Source organism: Priapulus caudatus, unplaced genomic scaffold (genome assembly GCF_000485595.1).
Source record: "Priapulus caudatus unplaced genomic scaffold, Priapulus_caudatus-5.0.1 Scaffold1362, whole genome shotgun sequence".
Lineage (NCBI taxonomy): Eukaryota > Metazoa > Priapulida > Priapulimorpha > Priapulimorphida > Priapulidae > Priapulus > Priapulus caudatus.
In genome coordinates this window covers 1378-24672 of record NW_014578423.1, presented here as the reverse complement: position 1 = coordinate 24672, position 23295 = coordinate 1378, and the positions used below count along the sequence as shown (strand labels likewise).

Sequence of the window (23295 nt, the reverse complement as noted above, 5' to 3'; positions counted from 1 at the left end):
ACTGGGAACTTACTATGCAGGGCTCGAATTAACCGACGCACCGACGGCAATTGCCGTCGTGCCCCTATCAAATTGCCGTACTGCCCTGAAAATCCAACCCCCCGCGACGGCAGTCACCTGCCTTGCCCTTTTGTGTAATTGCCGTCGGTGCCCTTTAATCTACGCCCTAGTTTCGTTTTAGTCTAATCAACATAACACGTGCGCGTGCGTGCTGTAGTTCAATGATGAGCTAAAAACGTATCGCAGGAGGGAATAATAACGGCATCGGATAACATTATTTGCTCCTGATAGCGGGCATGTAAATTTCTTGTTACTGTACTTCCATTGGCAGAGGTGGTACAGGGTCCGGTGTTATGGTTAAGCTTGTACATGGGGGCATATTGTTGTGTACATTAAAAGCAAGACAGTGTTGATGTACTAATTTGTTACGAGTTTTCCTTTATTTTACAAAAGTGCTTGGTGCCCTTCTCAATTTGAGAGTTGCCTTGGTGCCTTTCTATTTTGAGAAAAATTCAAGTGAATTCTCACATGGCCCTAAAAAAATGGCTTGCCCTTCTCGTCGGCTTAATCGAGCCTTGTTACTATGTATCGGCAATACTCTTATTAAACTAATATAACCTGTTACAAAAATTCGAAGTGAGAGGCGGCGAAATCTGAGCGCCATTTCTGTTGACCTGTGACGTACTTCGGTTTGAGAGTGGATTCACCGACAATCGGAGGCCGCGTGCGTTTGCCGATCGCTATGGGCATTGGAAATGCGTACGTCACAGTCAACAGAAATGGCGCTCAGTATATTCGCGCTGCCGTCACTTCGAATTTTTGTAACAGGTATATTAGTTTATACAGAGTATTGCGGATACATAGTAAGTTTCAGATAGCGGAGAAAGTTCGTGTTGAGAATAAACCCAGTTTGGAAGTTCTAGTATCTGAAAACGCACCAGCAACTGGCCAGTGATTCACTCGGCATTCTCCGCAGAAAAGGATAGGGACACTTTGTAACCCTATCCTCTTGGTTTGGGTTACATTATTGTATCTAGTAGTAGTAGTACTAGTACAACTTACAAACGAAACGTTGCCGCAAACCTAGGCAGTCACTACTCACTAGGCGATTTTTCATGCGATCGCAACCGGCCGGCTCAATCGCATGAAAAATCGCGTAGTGTGTCCAGTGAGTCGGCGTTCAATTTTCGAGTCGGCCGGCCGAGTTGCCCGATTCAAACATGTTTGATATTATGTAATTATTGAGCCGGCCGCTGCAATCGCCTAGGCTAGTGTGCCGGGTCTGCGATTGAGCCTGGCCGATTGTACATTCATCAGCCAATCAGCGTGCTAAAAAACCACAGAGCGCCCGACTCACCCAGTCGCGTAGTGTGTCCACAGAGTCGCCCGACTGACGCCGGCTCGATCGCATGAAAAATTGCGTAGTGTGTCCACAGCTTTAGTCTTAGCTCTAGTACTATAGCCCGCTTTCATTAACTGCCGCAGGCGTGCTGCAGTTAATGAAAGCGGGCTATAGTATAGTACTAAAGCTACGCTGCTCTGTGGCATTAGGCCCACATGCACAGGCACTTGGGAGCGTTTCAATAAAATATAATGCTAAATAAATACGAAATCTATTTACTACCAACAACGTCTTAATGTTTCTATACTCTCTTTCACCTATTATTGCCGACAATTTCCTGCAAATGCCGTCCAAATGCTCATCTGCAACAAACGCTGGCTGCCGCTGCACACTGACACATAAATATATAGCAGGTAGGAAAGCGTGCTGCCAAAATTCGCTCGACGCTTGCTTGATTTCACACGAATACCACACAAATATTCCACCATTCTACTCCATCTTTGTTTCTATTTGAAGGACAGTGTTCACTTGTTATAAAAACATACTGTCTGTGTTCGTAACCGAGCTGTGTCACGCAAAATCACACAAAGCCCTTACGAAATTCTCGCGTTCGCTCCCGTTGCGCAGTTTATCTAAATGGCTGCAAGTACAGGGCTATAGGCGGCGCACTGCATTTTGGGAAACTACTACGCTGCTTTCCAACTCTCGTGCGAGCCTTGTCCAAGCCGTCAATGGAGCGTTGCGGCGCAAAAATGAGGTCACGAAGAGCGCCGGTGGGTGTTTCCTGATTCTGACAGCTATTTAAATAAACTGCGCAACAGGAGCGAACGCGAGAATTTCGTCAGGCTTTGGGTGATTTCGCGTGACACAGCTCGGTTACGAACACAGACAGTATGTTTTCATAACAAGTGAACAATGTCTTTCAAATAGAAACAAAAATGGAGTAGAATGGTGGAATATTTGTGTTGTATTCGTGTGAAGTCGAGCGAATTTTGGCAGCACGCTTTCCTACCTGCTATATATTTATGTGTCAGTGTGCAGCGGCAGCCATGGCGGCAACCAGCGTTTGTTGCAGATAAGCCATTTGGACGGCATTTACAGGAAATTGTCGGCAATAATAGGTGAAAGAGAGTAGAGAAACATTAATTAAGACTGGTAGTAAATAGATTTCGTATTTATTTATCATTATATTTTATTGAAATGCTCCAAGTGCCTGTGGTGTTTGTGTTACTGTTAGTGTTAATACAAACACTTACTAGCAGTGTTAGTACTATTACTCACTACAAATAAGAACACTCCATGCTACGATTGCTGTCAGTGAAGGGACACTTCCGCAGGTCATGCGTATTATAATGTGTCGGTCTATCGCATGTGACGATGATGTGATCATGTGATGTGTGTCCTGTCCTTGGCTTAGATACGATAATGTCAGTACGTTGCAGTAGAACAGAGTAGGTTACCACTGTAACTGTTATACCCAGCGAAAACACTGGTCATTCTAGATAGAATTTAATGTAGCCCAACAAGAGTAAGTATACACTGTGTTGGTCTCAGGCATCACTTTGATTCTGAATAAGCGGGACCACTATAACAGTCACAGGAATAAACAAGCGTTTTGAATCCGCTAACCCCCGGTAACGTCCGTGTCGCTCGTGTAAAAAATGTTAAATAATAATAATTGATATAAAAAGAATGAATTGAAAAAGAAATATAAAATATTTTTTTTTTAATTTGCTGCTACCCACCAATACATCATTTCAGATCGAAGCCGCGACGGACATGCCAGCGGATCGACAGACCACGCCACCACGGGGAGAACAGCTTGCCGCCGCCGCCGCCCGATAAAACAAAAGGTACCGCCGTCTCGCGTCGCCTCCGCCTCCCCCGCGCGCGTTGCGACAAACAATGGGGTTCTCCGACTTCCTCGCTTCGCTGAAAGACAACCCGTATTTCGGCGCCGGTTTCGGTCTCTTCGGCCTCGGAGCGGCGGCCGCGATCGCGCGGAAGGGCCAGCAGTACGCGTACGTGTTCTTCCGTCGCAACTTCACGATGACCTTGGAGGTGCCGAGCAAGGACAAGAGCTACTCGTGGCTGCTGCAGTGGATCGCCGTGCACTCGCAGCGCTCGCAGCATCTCAGCGTTGCCACGACGTTCCGCCAGCGCGACGACGGCAGCATCGTCACGCGCTTCGCGTACGTGCCGAGCCCCGGCGACCACTTCTTCCGATACGGCAACACGTGGATCCGCGTCGAGCGCACGCGCGAGAAGCAGATCGTCGACCTGCAGACGGGGTCGCCGTTCGAGAGCGTGCAGCTGACGGCGCTCGGCCGCAGCAGCGCCCTCTACACGCGCATCCTCGAGGACGCGCGACGCATGGCGACGCGCGACACCGAGGGGAAGACGATCATGTACACGGCGATGGGTCCCGACTGGCGGCCGTTCGGCTACCCGCGCAAGCGGCGCCCCCTGACGTCGGTGATCCTCGACGCGGGGGTGGCGGAGCGCGTGATCGCCGACGTGCGCGAGTTCGTCGCCGCGCCGCAGTGGTACACGGAGCGCGGCATCCCGTATCGCCGCGGCTACCTGCTCCACGGTCCGCCGGGATGCGGCAAGAGCAGCTTCATCACGGCGCTGGCCGGCGAGCTCGGGTACGGCATCTGCGTGCTGAACCTCAGCGAGCGAGGTCTCTCCGACGATCGCCTCAACCACCTCCTCAGCGTCGCTCCGCAGCAGACGATCGTGCTGCTAGAGGACGTCGACGCGGCGTTCGTGTCGCGTGCCGACTCCCCGTCGACGCGCGCCGCGTACGACGGCCTCAGCCGCGTCACGTTCAGCGGGCTGCTCAATTGTCTGGACGGCGTCGCGTCGACGGAAGCCCGCATCGTCTTCATGACGACGAACTACCTGGAGAGACTCGACGCGGCGCTGATACGCCCCGGGCGGGTCGACGTTCGAGAGCTGATCGGGCACGCGAGCGAACACCAGCTGCGGGCGATGTTCCGGAGGTTCTACCCGGAGGAGAGCGAGGCGGCGGCCGGGGAGTTCGCGGAACGCGCGGCGGCGCACGGCCGACCGGTGAGCATGGCGCAGGTGCAGGGGTTGTTCATGGTGTACAAGACGGACCCCGGCGCTGTGCTGCAGAACACTGATCGGCTGTGGACGTTGTAGCGTCCGCTGCGGCATTGCGCACGCCTGCGACGTCACGCCATGTAGGGCTGTGCGTGTGTGTGGATTTGTATGCACATGCTTATATTCGAAGGGGAAGGATGTTGTAGCGTCCTCTGCGGCATCGTGCATTGTGCTATAATGTGTGAGGCAGTGGCAGGGAACAAATTACTTTTTTTTCACGGGAGCTCTTTTTCAAAAGTCTGTGTAAAAAATAGCTCTCGCCAAAAATTTTACGCGAGCTATTTTGAGCCTCACGGGAGCGATTTCGGAGGTTTGAAGAGCGAATCGCTCATCGCTCCCGTGTATTTTTTACCCTGGGCAGTGGGATTATATATATATATATACGCAGTGTGTGGGGGTTTGTACGCACGTGTGTTTTGAAGGGGAAGGGTTAGAACCGCATCTCTTGGATCGAGTTTCTTCTTGAAATGACCGATCTGAAGTTTCTTTCTCGTAGGACGGTGAATGTTTGCAAAGTTTCTGCGAGGAATTTGAACGTGTCGTGATGAGTTAGTTGTTCCTGGTGACCTTCCGTTCTCGCAATTGTGATCGTATTGTCGTGATTCTTGGCGTCGGTCGGGTGCAGCGCGTCGTGCCGTCTGATGGACTATCGGGATGTGGTTTCCGTGACGATCATTGAAGCAGAGTTTTTGTTGAGCGGTTTAGCATTTGGAATGGTTGACCATTTTACGTAGTAGGCGAAGATTTTAAAAGTGCACAATTGATAACTATTAACATATATGCAAGTACACAGGGTGCGAAATTAACGGGAGTCCGGAGTCAAATACTCCCTGATTTACTGCCGGACTCCCTGATTTGACATATATGCAGGAGTCCGTGTCAGTTCGTCAGACATATGCAGGAGTCGGTCATTTTGCTGCGGGCTCCCTCTTTTTGAGGGCAGGGAGTCCAGTCCGTTGGACTCCCTTCTTCAAAAGTTAATTTCTACCCCTGAGTACATGTACGTATATACTGACTCTGTATGTGTACGTAATGGAGTTGACAGCGCGCTAGCTACTGTTCTTTTATTAGGTAATGCATGTTTAATTCATGTACTGCGTATTTGGAGTCGTAGATTCAAAGGCGCGTGAGAGATTCATCAAGGCAGGCGTTCTTTAGACGCTCTATCGGGAATTTGGCATACTGATGGACGTTAAAGCTATATATGGTCACATCCGTGTGTCGTGAGCTAGATTCTTTTGAATAAATAATCTAAAAGTACGTGACCATTGATATTTTTCGTTTACCTCTAATTTATCTCTCTGAAAGAGACGTCTCGTGTAACAAACATGAAATTTACAGATAGACGCAAAGTCAATTGTTGTTTGCGTTTCATTTCTTTGTGTATTCGTGTATTCACATCATTTCTTCGTATTTGAGTAACAATCCAACGGCGCCAACTGCAATAATCGAAACTATACAATTTTATCAAAAGCATCGCAGTAACAGTTTTGTTATTTAATTCATGACAATTCTAGATAGGTAAACATGCATACATTCCACAAGAAATTTACTAACGTTTAATAAAATTATTAAAATTATTAAAATCTTTTTATATAAAATTTTCCATTGAAAAACTGCGTGTTTTCCATTTCAGGAGAATAGCAGTTTTGAATTCGAGAAAACACCGTTACGTCTCGTTACCGTTACCGCTGCATCGAGACATACACGAAACCGATTTACATTGCGAGGTAATTCCGACGTTTTCGCATTACAATACACGTCAAAAACATCGAACGCTGTGCACTTTTTGATCGAGAAATAACTCGTTACTTCGTTAATTTCTTACAATAGCATAAAGTTGTAATCAATAATTCTTGTAACGATTGCGTTACGAGTTCCACATAACTTGTTATGGAGCAAGAATAGGTAATGCCATCAATCAATAGCAAATATCACAGGTGATATCTGAGTACTAAATCTAAAATGAGTTTACGACAAGACACAAACGGATACAAAGAGTACAATGCCTGCATGCGCGCCCACCGCGATCATTCTCTTTCCTCCTAATCATTTCGAATTACGAGGAATAATAGCACTCAAGGAAAAAACCATCATACAGTCAAGCCTCGACGCTTATTTTCAGATCTTGTTGTCCTGTCGGGCAACAAGAAGCAATTTTTACTTGTCCGAATTTTACGTTTGACGTGAGAACGTGGTGCGATAGCCCCCTGGCTCAAAGGATGTTAGGAATAACAACTCGAATTTTTCAGTTGTCCGATCAGGCAACTAGGCAAGAGAATAACTTGTCCGACATAGACATTTACTTGTCCCGGGCAATCGGACAACCGTTAGTGTCGAGGGCTGACAGTAGGCTGTGCAACTAAATGTTTTGGCATTCACCATTTAAAAACATCAATAGTGAAAAGGATAGCGGAATCGTTTTGAAAGATTGGCAGTCCCCAAACTATTGTAACCAACATATTAGCCAGCGAGCCGTGCAGCCGTGATTTGCACGCTTAGTTTTTAAATTGCATGCAGCACAGCCCAAAAAATTAAAAAATTAAAAAAAAATTCTGGGGGAGGCCCCCCAATGAGAGGGGGAGGAACCCCTCTCATACTCTCCCCCCTCCGTGAACGCCTACGGCAGTCTTGGCTGAGACACACAAAAATTGCAATCCCAAATATATTTTCTGCACTCCCATAATACTCATTCCTGGCCAATACCCTTATGGTAACTACGGTTATGGCAGTGTATGGTATATTATAAGTTATATAATTCCTCATATAAGTACAGCCCAGCTCTCTGCATCTCTGCGTGCACAAATCTCATCCTGTTAGCCTTCATGAAGACGTCAGCAGTGTTCTTTCTCGCCCTACGTCGCGCTAACGCTACGATCTCTCGCTCAGGAACGAGGGATGGCCGGACTGACAGACGATCAGAAGCGAAGGATCGAGGATAACCGTCGCATGGCCCTCGCCAAACGTGCGCAGCGACAGGTGGCGCCGGCGGGCGGGCAGCGGCAGGTGGCGCCGGCGGGCGTGCAGCCGCAGACGCCGCTGCCGCTGCAGCCTGTGATGCAGATGCAGCCTGTTGCTGCTAAAACTGTTTGCTCCTACCCCTCCTCCGTCACCGCCGCCGCACCTTCCAAGAATCCCCCTTCCTTCAAGGTTCCCCCTCCCTCCAACGCTCTCTCTTCCTCTACCGTTCGCTCCTTCTACCCCTCCTCCGTCACCACCGCCGCACCTTCCAAGGTCCCCCCTTCCTTCAAGGGTCCCCCTCCCTCCAAGGCTCTCCCTTCCTCTACCGTTCGCTCCTTCTACCCCTCCTCCATTACAGCTGTGCCTCCCAAGGCTCCCTCTTCTTCCAAGCCTCCCCCTCTCTCCAAGGCTCCCCCTTTCTCCCACGCTCCCCCTCTCTCCCGCGACGCCCCACCCGCCGCTACACCGTGGAGCGGCGACCCGCCCCGCCACCAGGAGGCGCTGCCCGCGGGGGCGGGGGTCCGCGGCGAGTGTCGCCTCGTGTCGAGCGATCGCTTCGAGGTCGTCATGCCATACCACGCCGGCGCCGTCGCCGCCTTCAAGACTGTCCCCTCCCAATCCTACGACGCCACGACCAAGCGCTGGAGCTTCCACGTCGACGACCACGCGCGCTTCGGCGCCAGTCTACGCCCGCTACGCCCCGGCGCACGCGTCGACCCGCTCCCGAGGTTCGTCCTCGACGCCGTCTCGCGCCGCCAGGGGGCGCCGCGCCGCGACGACGACCCGGATCTCGCGGCGGCAGGCGTCGACGCCGGATTGGTCGCCGCGCTGCTGCCGTTCCAGCGGGTGGGCGTCGCGCGAGGGATTGCCGCCAGGGGGCGCCTGCTGCTCGCGGACGACATGGGGCTGGGGAAGACCATACAGGCGCTGGCGATCGCCGCGTACTATCGCCGGGAGTGGCCGCTGCTCGTCGTGTGTCCGAGCAGCGTGAAGCGCGCGTGGGCCGACGCGGTCGCGCGGTGGCTTCCCTCGGTCGCCGCGGGCGACGTCGTCGTCGTCGACGCGGCGCGGGGCGCGGTCGCCGCCGACGCGGAGGTCGTCGTCATGAGCTACGACGTCATGACGCGCCGCGAGAGGGCGCTGGCGTCGTGCCCGTTCCGCGTCGTCATCTTCGACGAGTCGCACTTCCTCAAGGACGCGAAGAGCGCGCGGACGCGCGTCGCCGTGGCGACGGCCGCCGCGGCGACGCGCGCGCTGCTGCTGTCGGGCACGCCCGCGCTCTCGCGGCCGCGCGAACTCTTCACGCAGCTTCGCGCCGTCGCCCCGGCGACGTTCCGCAGCTTCCGGGAGTTCGGGGCGCGGTACTGCGCGGCGCGGCAGACGCGCTGGGGCTGGGACTACGGCGGCGCGTCAAACCTCGCCGAGTTGCGAGCCGTCGCGGACGCCGCCGGCGTCATCTTGCGGCGGACGAAGCGCGAAGTCCTCTCCCAGCTGCCGGCGAAGCGTCGCTGCGCCGTGCTGCTAGGGGGCGTTGACGCAGCATCGGCGCGCGACGCCGCCACGCGCGATCTCTCCGGGGAGCGCTGCAGTGGCGCCCTCTTGGAGTTGTTCGCGGCAACCGCGCGGGCGAAGGCTGCGGCGGCGCGCGACTACGTCCTGGACCTCCTCGAGGGAGAAAGCGCGAAGATGATCGTGTTCGCTCACCACCGCTGCGTCATGGACACAGTGGCGGCCGGGCTGAGCGCGCGCGGACACCGGCACGTGCGCGTCGACGGCGCGACCTCCTCCGACCTCCGCGCCTCGCGCTGCGACGAGTTCCAGACGCGCGACGACTGCAAGGTGGCGCTGCTGTCGATCCGCGCGGCCGGCGCCGGGCTGACGCTGACGGCGGCGTCGTTGGTGATTTTCGCGGAGTTGTTCTGGAACCCGGGCGTGCTGATGCAGGCGGAGGATCGAGCGCACCGCATCGGACAGCGTGACTCGGTCGACGTGCGCTACCTGGTGGCGAAGGTTGGTACTACGCGAGCACGGTGGCGGGCGACGTTGTATTGGCTTGTATCGTGTGATGTCATCTTCAGTGTTTCCCCTGCATTGACACGAGCGAGGCCACACGCCTCGCTCAAATTCTCATGATCAGCTGACGAAACTTTTGACAACTTGGAAAAGAGATTCAAGAGTTTAATACAATGTGTTCAGAATAGCTAAGAATGCACCAAATTGCACCATTTTTTCTAAAAAAAATCCTGAGGGAGCATGCCCCCGGAACCCCTAGCTTGGCCAGCACCAATGCTCGCTTTGCTGGGACCTCGAAACGCGCAAACACATTACAAAAAACGTTTACCACCTCACAGACCTTTTTGGCTAGAGGAAACACTGATATTATATATCTCACATATCTCATATTGCATGATATGATATCATGTTATGCATCATCCTATCTTGTAGTATCGTATCGTATCATATATATTATATTTCAATACACTATTGTGTAACTATATGTCACCCTTCAGAGAATGTATATATCATGTATATATTGCATGCGTGCGTCCATGTGCGGGTGCGTGTGTGAGCGTTTTCATGCGTGTTTTCGCGCGTTGTGTACGTGTGTGCAGCGTGTCACCGCACTACATTAATGCTTCCAACATAACACATGCGTCTAAACAGAGGAATTGCTCCGACCTGTGATTGGAGGATAAAAATAGACCCCGCCCAATTTTCCATTGTTGGAGGATAAAAATAGAATTCGTGACGTTTCGTTTCACCGGTCACAGCCGCGCGTGCATATTTGCTAATTAATTTGACTAATCGCGCTTCAATAGACTCAAAAGTCACAGAGATTAAGGCTAAGATATGTGTCTATAATAGCTAGAATTTATAGAAATATAACTCAAATCGTTCGCTCCATATGACAGTTAGTACACGTTCCTACCCGTCATAGCATAGCATATGCGGCGGGAGTGAGCGGGGTCTATTTTTATCCTCCAATCACAGGTCGGAGCAATTCCTCCGTTTAGACGCATGTCAACATAACGTGATCGCGTGAGTAGCGTCTAACTCTGGTGGCGCCACCTGCAGGGCACTGCCGACGACCAGCTGTGGCCGCTGATCCTGCGGAAGCTGCAGGTCCTCAACCAGGCCGGACTCAGCAAGGACGACTTCGCCGACGCCGCGACGACGGTGGCGCCCCCTGCGCGCGACGAGGGGCAGGCGACAATGTGGAGGTACCTGCAGCGGGCGATGGAGGAGGACGAGGAGGGAGAAGCTGAGATGCTGAGAGCTGCGGAGGAGGCGGGAGGGAAGGAGGCTGACGGGGAGGCGGGAGGGAAGGAGGCTGAGGAGGAGGCGGGAGGGAAGGAGGCTGACGGGGAGGTGGGAGGGGAGAAGGAGAGGAAAGTTGTTGGGGAGGTCGGGGGAGGGACCATGTGGGAGGTTGGAGGGGAGGAGGGAAGGAGAGAGAGGGACGAGAAGGAGGAGGGGGCTGAGAGGGAGGCTGTAGTGGGAGGAAGGGAGAAGAAGGTAGAGGAGGAGAAGGAAGCCAAGAGGCAAGGGAAGACTGGCGCACCACTGCAGAAGAAGGCGAGGCTTTGCCAGTAGGTAACCATAGCAACGTGGAAGACTGTCTATAGTTTGAACTACCTTTGTAGATTCCTCAGATAGAAGGCTGAGTATGTTATGTCCAGTCTTACATTCGACGTGTATATTCCATATGTATATACTACATATTTTAAATTGAGTATAATCGAGATGTTCGTAGTGCAGTAGAGATATTTTTCCAAGGCTCTAAGCAGTCAAATAGTCAATACATAGGGCGTGTTGTTTCATGACTATGTTTTTGTAGATTTTGTTATACTTGTCATATGTGTAGAATTTTGTATGACGATTAAAATTGTTTATATTTTATTTTTAGATGCTTGTCTGTTTCGGTTTGGTTGAGCTCGTCAATATGGGTGATGACATCACAGCTGGGGGGGGGGTCGTAGTTCAAAAGTTAAAGAATCAAAAACTTGTATCACGAAGCATCACTTATCCGAAATGGCATCATGTAGCATTATATATTGAATTTTCTCATCGAACCACCCCTATTTACTTCTATTTATATATATAACACTTTTTTTTTCGCCTCGAGTCCCTAGCTCAGTCGCTGTGCCTTTACCCTTCAAAATAATGTTTTCTGCATCATTGTGTTTTTGCAAATTATGGTGATAAATAAATTTTTTGAATTGAATTGAATTGAATTATATTTAATTCTTCTTATATTACTTATTAGTATACACAAATAACCTAAATAAATGTAACGTATGCACACACGCACGAACAGATGGACGCGCGCGCGCGCGCACGCACGCACGCACGCACGCACGCTGCCCTTGCACCACTTACAGGGGACGGACCTATCCTCTGTTATTTCCGCCACTGTCACTACATATCTCCCCTTCTGGTGTTTCTTTTTAAATAAAAGTGATTCAGGAATGATATGATATAGTACTATATATCGTAGATAGATATCAAATCATATTTCAGGAGTTAATAGAATCATATTTGGTTTTATTCAATCCTGCTTATCTGAGGATTCGTTATTTGCCGGATCACAGCATTGTTTATCATTTGGATCGTTAGATGGCGCGCGAGCATCAAAACACGTCTATCCACGCGCGAACCAGAGCGCGAACACAGAGAAAATCCAAATAACATAAACACAACGTCAAAAAATGTTAGCGATAAGGAATGGAGTCAAAAAGGAATTTAAAAGTATATTAGCTGTTAATATTTTAGTTTAATTTCAAATCTTTAGGTACATAGCCGTTGCTGGCCTATCTTTACAGTCACATTAATTTCTGTAATTGTTTGATAGAGCTGGAAAGCTGGAATTCGAAGAATGGCGCTGACCCTATAACCGAATAATTCTGTCGCAGATTATCTCTAGTAGTAGTAGTAGTACTAATATGCTCTAATAGGCGGGGGCCCTGCGGGCAACTGTACGCTGGCTAATAGGTTACGTAGAGCTAGTCGCAGATAGACTTTTTAATTTTATATTTGGTGAGGGTTATTCTTATTGCATGAGTCGCATGATCCCATTGGAACCCCCAATCATTCAATTGGGGGTTGCGTCGAATAAACCTCACAAAATATTAAAAAAGTTACCTGGGAGCAGAATTATTCCGCACAGAGGCTAGAGGCTGAACCGAACTATTCCGCCCAGTGGCTACGGGTAGGTACGCCGTACGTCCGTCTGAAGCGCTCTTTTTGGCGTTAGTGTTAGGGTTAGGTTTGAGGGTTACTACCAGCCGTACGCGGTTAGGGTTTCAGCTCAATCTAAACTCCAAAATCGTGATTTATTCCCAAGGCGTTATTTCGAAAATCTGCGCGGCCACCGCAGCCAGTCTGTTGTCTCGTTAAAGTATGAGCCGAATGGGACTCTCGTACCCCGTAGCCTCGAGACATAAGATACGGCTACCGTACCCGTAGCCACTGCCGAACTAATCAGATATGATACTCAGCATACTGTACGGTGTACAGTCTGGTATAGCTCCAAGAAACGGTATTGTTAGGGTTAGAATACCAGACAATCCGTCGCACAGCCTGGTCGGGCTTAGTCTGGTACATCATGATCATAGGCCTAGTTACATGTGTATTACTCTGGCTGTCCCGGCCGGTAGGTCGTACATGAGCCCCCCTTCACTTGTAAGTTGTAGCGAGAGTGAATGGGCTACACCGGTAGAACCACGTCACGTGTACATTAGTCCAAACCAGACTCTACAATAGTTTTCACGTTGTAGACGTAGGACTTTCTGGCATTTCTTGGTCTTACCCCATGGCGTAGTGAGATTAGAGCGAGAAGGTAACTTCTGGCTGCATGTACATGTAACACACTGAAACATTACATAGTACATTGTAACATATTGAAAGACCCGTGTCACATGACAGCCGATGATAGCTAGACTTCGCAGCATGGTTGGCCCGTGATGAAAGTAATAGTAATACACTACCTTGCTCATAAGACAATAACGCTGAGAGGGTCTATGTCCCTTAGGGTACGCACTGCCGGAACGTACCCTGGTACTATCTAATAATATGCCGAACCGTACCTTGCCTACTCCACTAACGAGTCTAGGGAGTCGCCTACGCCCACTCCCTAACCCTAACCCCAACCCCAACCCTAACCCTAACCCTAACCATATCAAATAGTTACCAGGGTACATTCTGGTATACCGGACCGTACCCAGGGTACGTTCCGGCAGTACCCTGGGGGACATAGACCCTATGAGCGTAACTTTTGGCTGCATGTACATGTAACACACTGAAACATTACATAGTACATTGTAACATCGAAAGACCCGTGTCACATGACAGCCTATGATAGACTTCGCAGCATGGTTGGCCCGTGAGGAAAGTAATACGTACACTACCTTGCTCATAAGATAATAACCTGTACAGTTAGGTCTACGTTAGCCACAAGTTACTTTCTCGCTTCTCACTGGCGAGAAGCGTTCCTACGACGTGAAACAGTCGTAGAGCCTGGTCGGGCTGGGTCTACACTTGTAGTGCTTCATTTCACCATATTACAGAGATACGCAATGATACAGATATACACAGATATACTGGTTGCAGCAGAATACAGAGATACACCCTAGAGGCAACCCTGCCCAGCAGCCGTACATAATTCACATGAATGTTCATTGCACTAGAGTCGGCTATTAAAGCCACGCGTATAGTATACTATGGCCATGTAATGAATCTACATTTCTCTGTCCCCCTCCTGCCGCTAGCTGTGTCCCTGATGGCCTAGCCAGGTTGTGAGACCAACATCAATACACATACACATACAGTAAGGTCTTAGGATCTATGGTGGTTTCTTGTAGCTGACTGTATATATTGATATACCCCCTATATATGTTAATTCTTCCATCAGAAGTGAAGAAGCCAAAGTCGCCCGATGTTCGGCTGACCGAGTTGATGTCTGACCTGAGAATGAAAGTCGGACAGTTGCATTCTTGGGAGGACACGGCGAAATCCGTCCGAATGTCCATGATGGTGAATAAATAAGTCATGATGTACTTGATGTACATGTCGAGTCAAACCTGTGTGTGATCACTGTTAATATTAATAATAATAATAATTAACAGTTATTATATTAACAGTTAACAGTTATTATAGGCGAGGTGAATCTTGTTGAATAATCCCCGAGACGAAGTTATTCATTGCTAATATAGTATATATGTATGATAATATAGTATGTTCATAGTATTATGACATATATGGCATATATTTTTACATGAGACTTAATTGTAAGTCACGTATAGTTGCCATGTATAGCATCGCGAAACATTCTCACGTGTGACACGTAGGGCTAATGTATGTCACGCCAGCTGTCAATTCCTGGTTGCTTCACCATTCTAACCTTGTTTCGTTTTGTTCAGGAAAAGCGCACGTTGATGGACAGTCACGATCGCAGACAACTGCAGAAATGTCTGGATGACTTGCAGAGAGCCATCAAAGGTATGCGCTCACCCGATTACAGAGATTGGAAGCTCTTCTATTATTTCTGTAATACATCTGCAAACTTAATGGATGTTTGTACATATAGTGTTCACAATTATAACCTTTTGCATCTTACTATTTTCTAAAATTCAGAATGAGCAGAGGCCAATAATTGACAGATTGAGATGTTCAACTACAATATTGCTCTAAACCTAATCGAAAATTCAGCCTTAAAATTTGTCGGTATCTGTTTCATTGTTTCTTATTCAGTCACATCAGTGCAAACTATGGTTGAAAGGCTAGAGAGTATTTCAAGGCAGCTTGGGTAAGTATGCATGATAAGAATTCAGTGTAAAAATACCAAAGATTGTATCTGATTAAAAGTTCATTTTAATATAAATTTCCATCTGAAACTATAATAAAGTGTAACTACATTTAAGTGTAACGTTGAGTCATTGAGTTTTGTTTGACACGAATGTTTGAAAGTTTGAGTTTGATGAAATTAAATGAATTATGTCTTGAAAAATGCTTCAGCAAAATGTAAAAAAGTATAATTTTTTGATTTAACGCAATAAAAAGTGTATTTCTCACACGAATTTCTGCTCACGCCTCGCTGCCATGCTGCCCCGTGCAATTAGGTTCACGTCTTGGCTGCCCATACGTTACACTTACGCTCATATATTACGCCCCGTCTTGTAACATACATGGCGCTGCGCTTTCGCGCAGTCCCATGAAATCAAATGAAAAATGTCTTCAAAAGTCGCCCAGTGAGATGAAAGGAAACCTCGATACTTTTTTTACGATTTTACACAATTAAAACTGTCCATGCTGTCGCGCAGGCTCAGGTTTACGGCTGGCTCGTCCGGCATTGAGTGTTTCATCAGCACGGACACATTCTACGTGGAGGTCACGCTGGACCCCGGCGAAGGTCACGCCAAGGACGTGAGGATCGCTCACCGTGGCGAGCCGTCGGTGAGTCGCGTGAGATCGTCATGCCGATATGTGTTTATAGTTAGCCGACTATATGTTATTTATCTATTACTATATCTCTTTCAGAGTTGCGACGAATTGGTGCAAATATTAAGGTGAGTGTACCGGGGACACCTAGTAACCGAATTGCTCATAGGAGGTTTTCAATGCAAACAAACAAACAAACAAACAAACAAACAAGTGGAAGATGAGTTGGAAGGTGTTGACTAAATTATTCTCCAGAAGTGGGTTTGAAATGTGTGGAGTTACTGATTACTTTGTGTGTGTGTGTGTGTGAGTGTGTGCATACGTGCGCTTGTGTGTGCATACGTGCGCTTGTGTGTGCGTGTGTGCGTGCCTGCATGCGTGCGCGTTGGAAATATTTCTGTCATTTCTTGATTTTACACATGTCTGTGTTTCATTTCCAGACGCGGCGACTTCACAGCATTTACCGAGCATCTGCAGGGACTATCCGCTATATACCAAATCAGCTCCGACAAGTGAGCATGCGTATATTGTTTCTCACCAGTCCACGGCTTTGTCTGTATATTCATACTAATAGATATATCAATCTGAGCGAGATAACATTATATGTTAGGGCCTTAGCCTGTGTGGGTGGGGTGGGGGGCAATGGGGCAGCTGCATAGATTTTGGAGCAAAATTAAAAAAATAAATTGTTCGACTAAAAGAGAATTTCGTAGTCAGAATGAAGGCTTTACATGTACTCAAAAGTACCTCAAATACCATCTCCTGCGATCTACATTTTCAAAAATTTGTGTGGGAGGACCCCCAGACCTCCCACCTCTTTCTCACCCTCTCCTTGAAATCCTGGATCCGCCACTGCCCCCCCCAGGCATTTGCTCAGCCTACGGCCCTAGAGCGAGATAACATTATAAGTGGTGGTGATATTACTAATAATCATATGTAATCAATATCAATAGCCAATATATACCCATTCGATATTGTTGCTAAGTCACTTAAACTTTATAGTTTTGTAAGTGGGTTTTTTGAAACACGTGCACACCAATTTGTCAGCTTTGTGGCACTTTGATGCTAAGCAACGTTTTTAGAGGACGTCGCCGCATCAGCACCGATCAGGTAAAACTACCTGTATGTCACTTTAGGCATGACCTATGTATATTAAATTAAATGTAAATAAAATTTCAGGATTTTGGTAACATTTAATGACCCAATCGATGTGTCATCTATTAAACATTAATGACGATAATGAATAATAATAATAATAATAAAAATAAAAATAATAATATTGTTAATAATATCAGGAGTAGATGAAGACCTTCATCTACTCCTGATATTATTTATAATTTCACAGACATCAGAAGATGAAAGGATATTTGGCACTTCAGTCCCTTGAAGCAGATTTAATAATGCTAGCAGAGTTGCAGAAGTAAGTTCTATATTTGTTATAATGCATTAGAAGGGGTCATCAGGGTGTACCCCTTAATATCAGTTTGCAGTAAATATTTCCATCATTCTTTCGATTCCTAATCAGTATTTCCATTTCTCACCCGAATTTGTTGATTAAATTCCTTTTTATTGACGCAAACTGAAAATCAACGCGGGTTTTATATCATTCTATAATCAATATATAATTGTATCGTTTATGCGTATTAGCGGATGACTGACATTGATTTGTGCGCATTGCATTGCTTTCCAGTTGCTCGATTTCTGATATATCTGATCTGATACACAAATCTCCATTAGGAATTCTTCAACCGAGAATAGGAGGTGAGCTTTTAGGGTCGTAACTGTAAAAATGTTTGGTATAGTTCTACGAACACATGTATGTGCAGTATGCATGGGTGCACGGTAATTATTGCATTTAATGCAGTATTTTACTTAATTTGCACTTAATTGCAGTAATTTATTTACTTACCTAATGATAAGTCTGAGTAACTTAATTCCCTCAGCCTGACAAAGAGACTGCTAGAGCAGTCGTAGAAACTGTTGCTAGCAGGTTCATTTATAAATTTATTAATAATCAATCGATACTCAATCAATTTAGCAGGTCAACACTTAATCTATCACAAAGTTATGATTAATATTCTCATAAAATCTGATGTATTTATAAAAATGAACAAAATTGAATACTATAGAATTAACGAATATAATTTATTTTGAGAGTAAAACGATCGTCTTAATTGCTGATGCGCTTATCTTGCTGGCACAGGTCGTGCGTTACAACTAGTCTACCTCGTCTCGCCCTACGAGCTGCTGGACAGGGATGAACGAACGTCCATCACGCTCTCCGTCGAAAGTTAGTTATAGTTAATTAGCTGATTTGACGATCAGTTTGCGTCAGATTTCAAGAGAACAAGTTCGAAAACTTAGGATGTACGAACAGTTGAATGGCTGTGTACATGTTAATGTATTTTGCTATGAACATCTACATACACATGTATGTATGTATATATATATATATATATTTACATACTACATTAGCATCAGCGGCACCTAGTGACATTTTCCGAAAAATTCTAAAAATGGCATTGCAGTAACAGCTCATGTAGTGTTCTTTCATGTTCATTAATTGTTTAAATACAGTCACAAACCCAGGCCCATAAATAAATTTTGGCCGTGCTATAGATATGTCCTTGGCAAATGAAACGTGTGCCTTCTCCACTACATCACTGTTGCCACGTGAATATATGTACGTGTAATACGTATGAATGTGTGTGTTCATATGTGTTTGTGGGTTTGTGTGTATGTGTTCATGTGTGTTTGTGTATTTGTGTGTAGATGTGATACAGAGGAAGATTGGAGCAACACTGAGAGTCAACATAGAACCATCAGAGTCACACAAGCTTCAGTCTAGACCATTGATGTCCGTCGCAAAAACCCAGGACGGAAAAAGGTATCGCGTACTAACCCATATTTCCGCATTCGCTCATTCTCTTACAAATCGAGACAACTTAGTATTATAAAAGTAAGAAGTAGTATAGTAGTAAATTTAATGGTAATTAAAATGTAGGCTATGATGATATAATCCAATTGATGATTGGTGAAATTATTTTATTTAATGAATTGCAATCGTATCATCAGCTAATGTTTGCTACATTGAAGGAGTCAGTCATTATATTATGATATATTATATTATATTATATATATATATATTTTATCAAACTATATTATAACTGATATTCTATATTTTTATATATATTTATATTATAACTATATATATATATATATTATTATATATTTTATGTGATGGGCTGCATCTTATCTACACGATATCTTCGTCCTGTGTTTCAGTCTGCCATCTGTCATTCATTTGATGCCGATGTAATTTTTTTTATATAATAAGTTTTGTTCTATATATAATATTGTATATATAGAGATTTTGCATATATACAGATATATATACATATACATGTACGTGTCTGCATCCATCAAACAATCCTTTTGTGTGTTTCAGTCTGCCATCGTTTGACGCGTTGAGTAACTTGAACAGCATCCCTCTGCCCGCCTGCTTCACCCTCGACCTCGGATGCCGCGTCGCCATAGCAACGTGCCTCGTGCGCAAGATCCAAGCAATAACGAGTAAGTGTCGCGTTGCCACAGCAACCTGCCTCGTACACAAGATCGTAGTGATGACGATGATTTCATGAGATCCTGTATGATTGAGCGACATCACACACAGTGGCATGATGTGTCTCGCAAAGTTACTTGCAAAATCCAAGAATTGCCAAGTGAAATGCCACGTGTTTTTTTGTCTTTACAACTTGCGTCTGTAATGCATGAATTAAAGATAGGTTCACGATCAAACATGATTAGATCTGTTAGTCTACCAAATGAATGAACTTAATTAATGAGTTATGATTAAATCCTGCGTGTGAGAGTCTTTACTTACATGAATGCTTGTCTTTACAGACGTGGAGTTTGCTGAGATTTCTCAGTCTACTTCCTTAGTCGACCTGATAGTCAGAGAACATTCCCACGCCGCCACGGACCCGGGGAAGGGACTCCACGTCGTAAGTGCCTCGACTTCGTATGTTTCTAGCACTAGTGTCAGTGCCTAACCTATATAACCAACAGGGGTAGAAATTAACCTTTGAACAAGGGAGTCCAACGGACTCCCTGCCTTCAAAAAGAGGGAGTCCGCAGCAAAATGAGGGAGTTCGCAGCAAAATGAGGGAGTCAGCAGCAAAATGAGGGAGTCTGCAGTTTCAGTTATGCAGTTCAAAACTAAAGATATTAACAATAATGCTGTGCTATTAGCAATAAGCATTTGCTTATTTTGAAGATTCCTTCTGAAGGGAGTCTGCCAAATTTTCTTTGGGCATTTGCTGAAAAAATACGGTAATTCTGCGAGGCCATGCTCTGGAACGAACTAGTTAGTAGTATATCAGATTTTTCAGGGAGTCACACGGACTCCAGCATATGTCAAATCAGGGAGTCCGACAGTAAGTCAGGGAGTATTTGACTCCTGTTAATTTCACACCTTGTAACCATGCAACATATATACACCTAACCTACATATAACCATTCTTCCCTGAATATTGTCGCTGTAACTAGGTCTAATGTCTAGGTCTTATAACTAATTAGTGCCAGACTGTAGACACCATCATTTTGTTTTGTTATTTTTATCATTTATTAATTATCTATCATTTATCAGAACAACTCTTCATTCAACGAACGTGTTCTTTCTCGTAGTCCCTTCCCAGCAGGCATCAGCATATGATTTATTAATTTTATCTCTGTATATTATCGTCTTTATCGCGTTACTTTTCGTTTCAACGAATAAACGCTATAAAAATAATACGCCCCGTGTTGTTTTTTGTAGTCCCTTCCCGGCGGGCAGCAGCACTGCTACTACTTTGCCACACCGGCGGCAGCGACGGTGGCGGACGAGGAGGAGGGAAGGGGGAGCCACTTGTCGCTTCGCGGCATCGCCGTCTGCCGCGTCCCGTTCACGCATCCGACGCACGTGCCACAGATCGTGGCGACGCTGCGGCGGCAGGCGATGTTCAGCCGTGTCGTCGCTAGCTGCGTGCGAAACAACGCGCGCGAGACAGGTAACAGGTTGACCCCTGCGGTGACGCGTGAGGTCGTCGCCTTAGCGATCAACAGCTTAATGCCACAAACATATATTAGTGATGAAAACTTGTAATAACCACCTAATGCACAAAATTAAGGATAATAAAAACATCTAATTTTGTAATGATATAATTAGTAATAATATAAGTAATTCCGAATGCGATTAATTGCTGTTCAGCATAAATCTTAACTGCATCTCATGTAATTTAACCAACTTCACAACACTAGCAAACATAATAATGATCAATTCTAAGCACGGTGTGTGATAAACTCGTGAAATTTAAGAGAATGGATGTTTACTGGCGAGAAACTAGCGCATAGTTTAATTCTTCATTTATTTTACATTTGCTATGTGCGATTGATTTTACAGAAGCGGGAGAGGCAACCATGTTTGAGGTTACGCCAATGTCATTGCAGTGTATCATCGTCACGTTTCAACATCCATGCGAGGAGTCTATAGCAACAGGTTGGCAACGCATCTACAGAATCTAACTTAATTTAATTAAAATTAATTAATTAACTTAATTTAATTAAAATTAATTAATTTCTTTCCATTAATTAATTGTCATTGTTTAAATTTACAGTATGAGGTAAACGTCGACGAATGTTAGTAATTTTCTCATTTCTCTTGCAAATGCATTAGCAAATTTTATGATTCACGTTTAGCATTACTGTGCCAGTCGTGTTGCTGTTACTGTTGGCACTGTGCCAAAAATATGGCAGAACTCTAATCATCAAGTGAGCTTCCAATGAGTTTGTCTTTACCAGTGTTATTTTACTGTGAAAAATAATTATTTTAGTAGAAGAATGTGTGATTTTCCGTATTCTAACTTGCGATATCCGTCGTGTCATGCATATGGGGGCTTTGACTCTTTCTTCTCTCTCTGCAGTGAAATTCGACCTGAGTGACGTTCCAGATATAAAGTGTGAGGTGGAGGTGGCCAGTGGCAGTGAACCTTTGTGTGACAATGAATTTGTCACCAAGGTGATGCAAAGGTTAGTCACCTAGTCTGCTCGTGTCATGTACGTGTGCGTGAGCATATAGTTGGGATATTATGAGTGTGAATATATAAGTGCATACGAGTGTGCATACGTTTGTGCCTCCATGCCTGTGAATTTGAGAGTGCATCCGTGCATGTATGTTGCCCTGTGTTATTCATTACTAATTATTATTGTTATTATTATTGAACAGATGTTCAACAACTGTTGAATATGATAATAATAATAATACTAATAGTAGGTAACCAATTACTTGCGTTCAGATCCGTAATAATACTGAGTGTTGGAAATTTATCAGGGGCCGAGAGGTAGGTTATTGTTATTATTATTATTATCATTATTTACTTGTATTATTTACCAGGTGTTGGTCCATCCCCATCACCATGCGTTCGCTGATCAGGAGAGCGGCCATGACACGACCGTCGTCGCCGCCACCGCCATCGCCGCCCGACCATTCTTACTCCACGGAAACCAAGCCTGCCGAACACTCCGATTCGGAATTCCTATTTCCTCGCCAGTACAGCGATAGGAACAGCAACGAAGTGAAATTCGTTAACGAGGATAACGTAAACGATGCCGATGTAATGTGTGACGTTTAGAATAATACAGCTTATTCTTTGTATTATCCGCCTTCTGGGTTGTCAATTCGGCTTCTCTGCTTAGCATTCAGCAAATAGAGATAGAGTGTGGCAAGTTGACTCGCAGTGCTACCAGTGGACTAACCCCCTACTGTAGCATTTACTGTGAAAGCAGCTGCAGGGCCTCAGGGTTACGGAAACGGAGATAGGCACCGCCCTATGCGCCAATGTTGCACATAGGCGCGGGAAGGATTTAACTTTTTTTAAATTGGGTTGTCAATGAATCCACAACATTCATTAACATTGACATTAATGACACGATGAAAGTGAAGATTTCACCATCACCATTAACAGCAGCAACAGCAGCAGCAACAAAAGCAACTATAACAACATCAACAGCCACAACAACAACAACAACCAGCTGCAGTAAAACCAAACTTTAAAGAAGTTTATATTACTATGCTCTCCCAAGATTCAAGATTCAAGATTCAAAGAAATTTATTTGTCACATAAGACGCATCCCTCTCTCTCTCTCTTCTCACCTCTGTCTCTGTTTCTGTCTCTGTCTCCTGTCTCTGTCTCTCTCCGCCTCTCCTTCTCTCTCTCTCTCCTCCCTCTCTCTCCTCTCTCTGCTTCTCTCTCTCTGTCTCTGCTCTCGTCTCGCTCTCTCTCGTCAATCGGTCTCGTCCTGCTCTTCTCTCCTTATCTTCTCTCTCTCGTCTCTCTGCTCTCTCTCTCTCTCTCTCTTCTCTCTCTCTCTGGCTCTCTCTCTCACACACG

The 23295-nt window shown here is 46.1% G+C and overlaps 3 protein-coding genes across 6 annotated transcripts in view; all 3 read left to right on the top strand.

The window, feature by feature from the left end:
- The window catches only part of LOC106816383 (mitochondrial chaperone BCS1-like), a 7733-nt gene extending 277 nt beyond the window's left edge, over nt 1-7456 (top strand). For 2 of the 3 annotated variants that reach the window (XM_014820985.1, XM_014820983.1), the window contains exon 2: nt 3104-5334. In XM_014820985.1, the coding sequence (XP_014676471.1) occupies nt 3248-4510 (1263 nt within the window). In that variant the 5' untranslated portion in view covers nt 3104-3247 and the 3' untranslated portion in view covers nt 4511-5334. Of the gene's footprint in view, nt 1-3103; nt 5335-6107; nt 6202-7360 lie in introns of those variants that run through there. The other variant, XR_001394885.1, reaches the window with a different exon arrangement.
- A 543-nt stretch (nt 7457-7999) lies between these two features.
- On the top strand, nt 8000-11309 carry LOC106816376 (SWI/SNF-related matrix-associated actin-dependent regulator of chromatin subfamily A-like protein 1). Its single transcript, XM_014820974.1, has 4 exons — nt 8000-8656; nt 8741-9442; nt 10508-10720; nt 11298-11309. Exons 1-4 carry the CDS (start codon nt 8000-8002, stop codon nt 11307-11309), a joined length of 1584 nt encoding a protein of 527 aa, XP_014676460.1.
- Nucleotides 11310-12089: 780 nt separating this feature from the next.
- On the top strand, nt 12090-22560 carry LOC106816379 (mediator of RNA polymerase II transcription subunit 1-like). Of its 2 annotated transcripts, none has more exons than XM_014820978.1 (17): nt 12090-12181; nt 14343-14464; nt 14851-14929; nt 15182-15236; nt 15751-15883; nt 15968-15996; nt 16309-16380; nt 17214-17288; nt 17559-17629; nt 18072-18158; nt 18641-18755; nt 19317-19441; nt 19772-19872; nt 20685-20916; nt 21309-21404; nt 21829-21934; nt 22299-22560. In XM_014820978.1, the coding sequence occupies exons 1-17, from the start codon at nt 12142-12144 to the stop codon at nt 22534-22536; spliced, it is 1776 nt and encodes a 591-aa protein (XP_014676464.1). In that variant the 5' UTR covers nt 12090-12141; the 3' UTR covers nt 22537-22560. The 2 variants fall into 2 exon arrangements, with proteins under 2 accessions (XP_014676464.1, XP_014676465.1); XM_014820979.1 differs by having other exon boundaries at nt 12149-12224.
- The last annotated feature ends 735 nt before the right edge of the window (nt 22561-23295 follow it).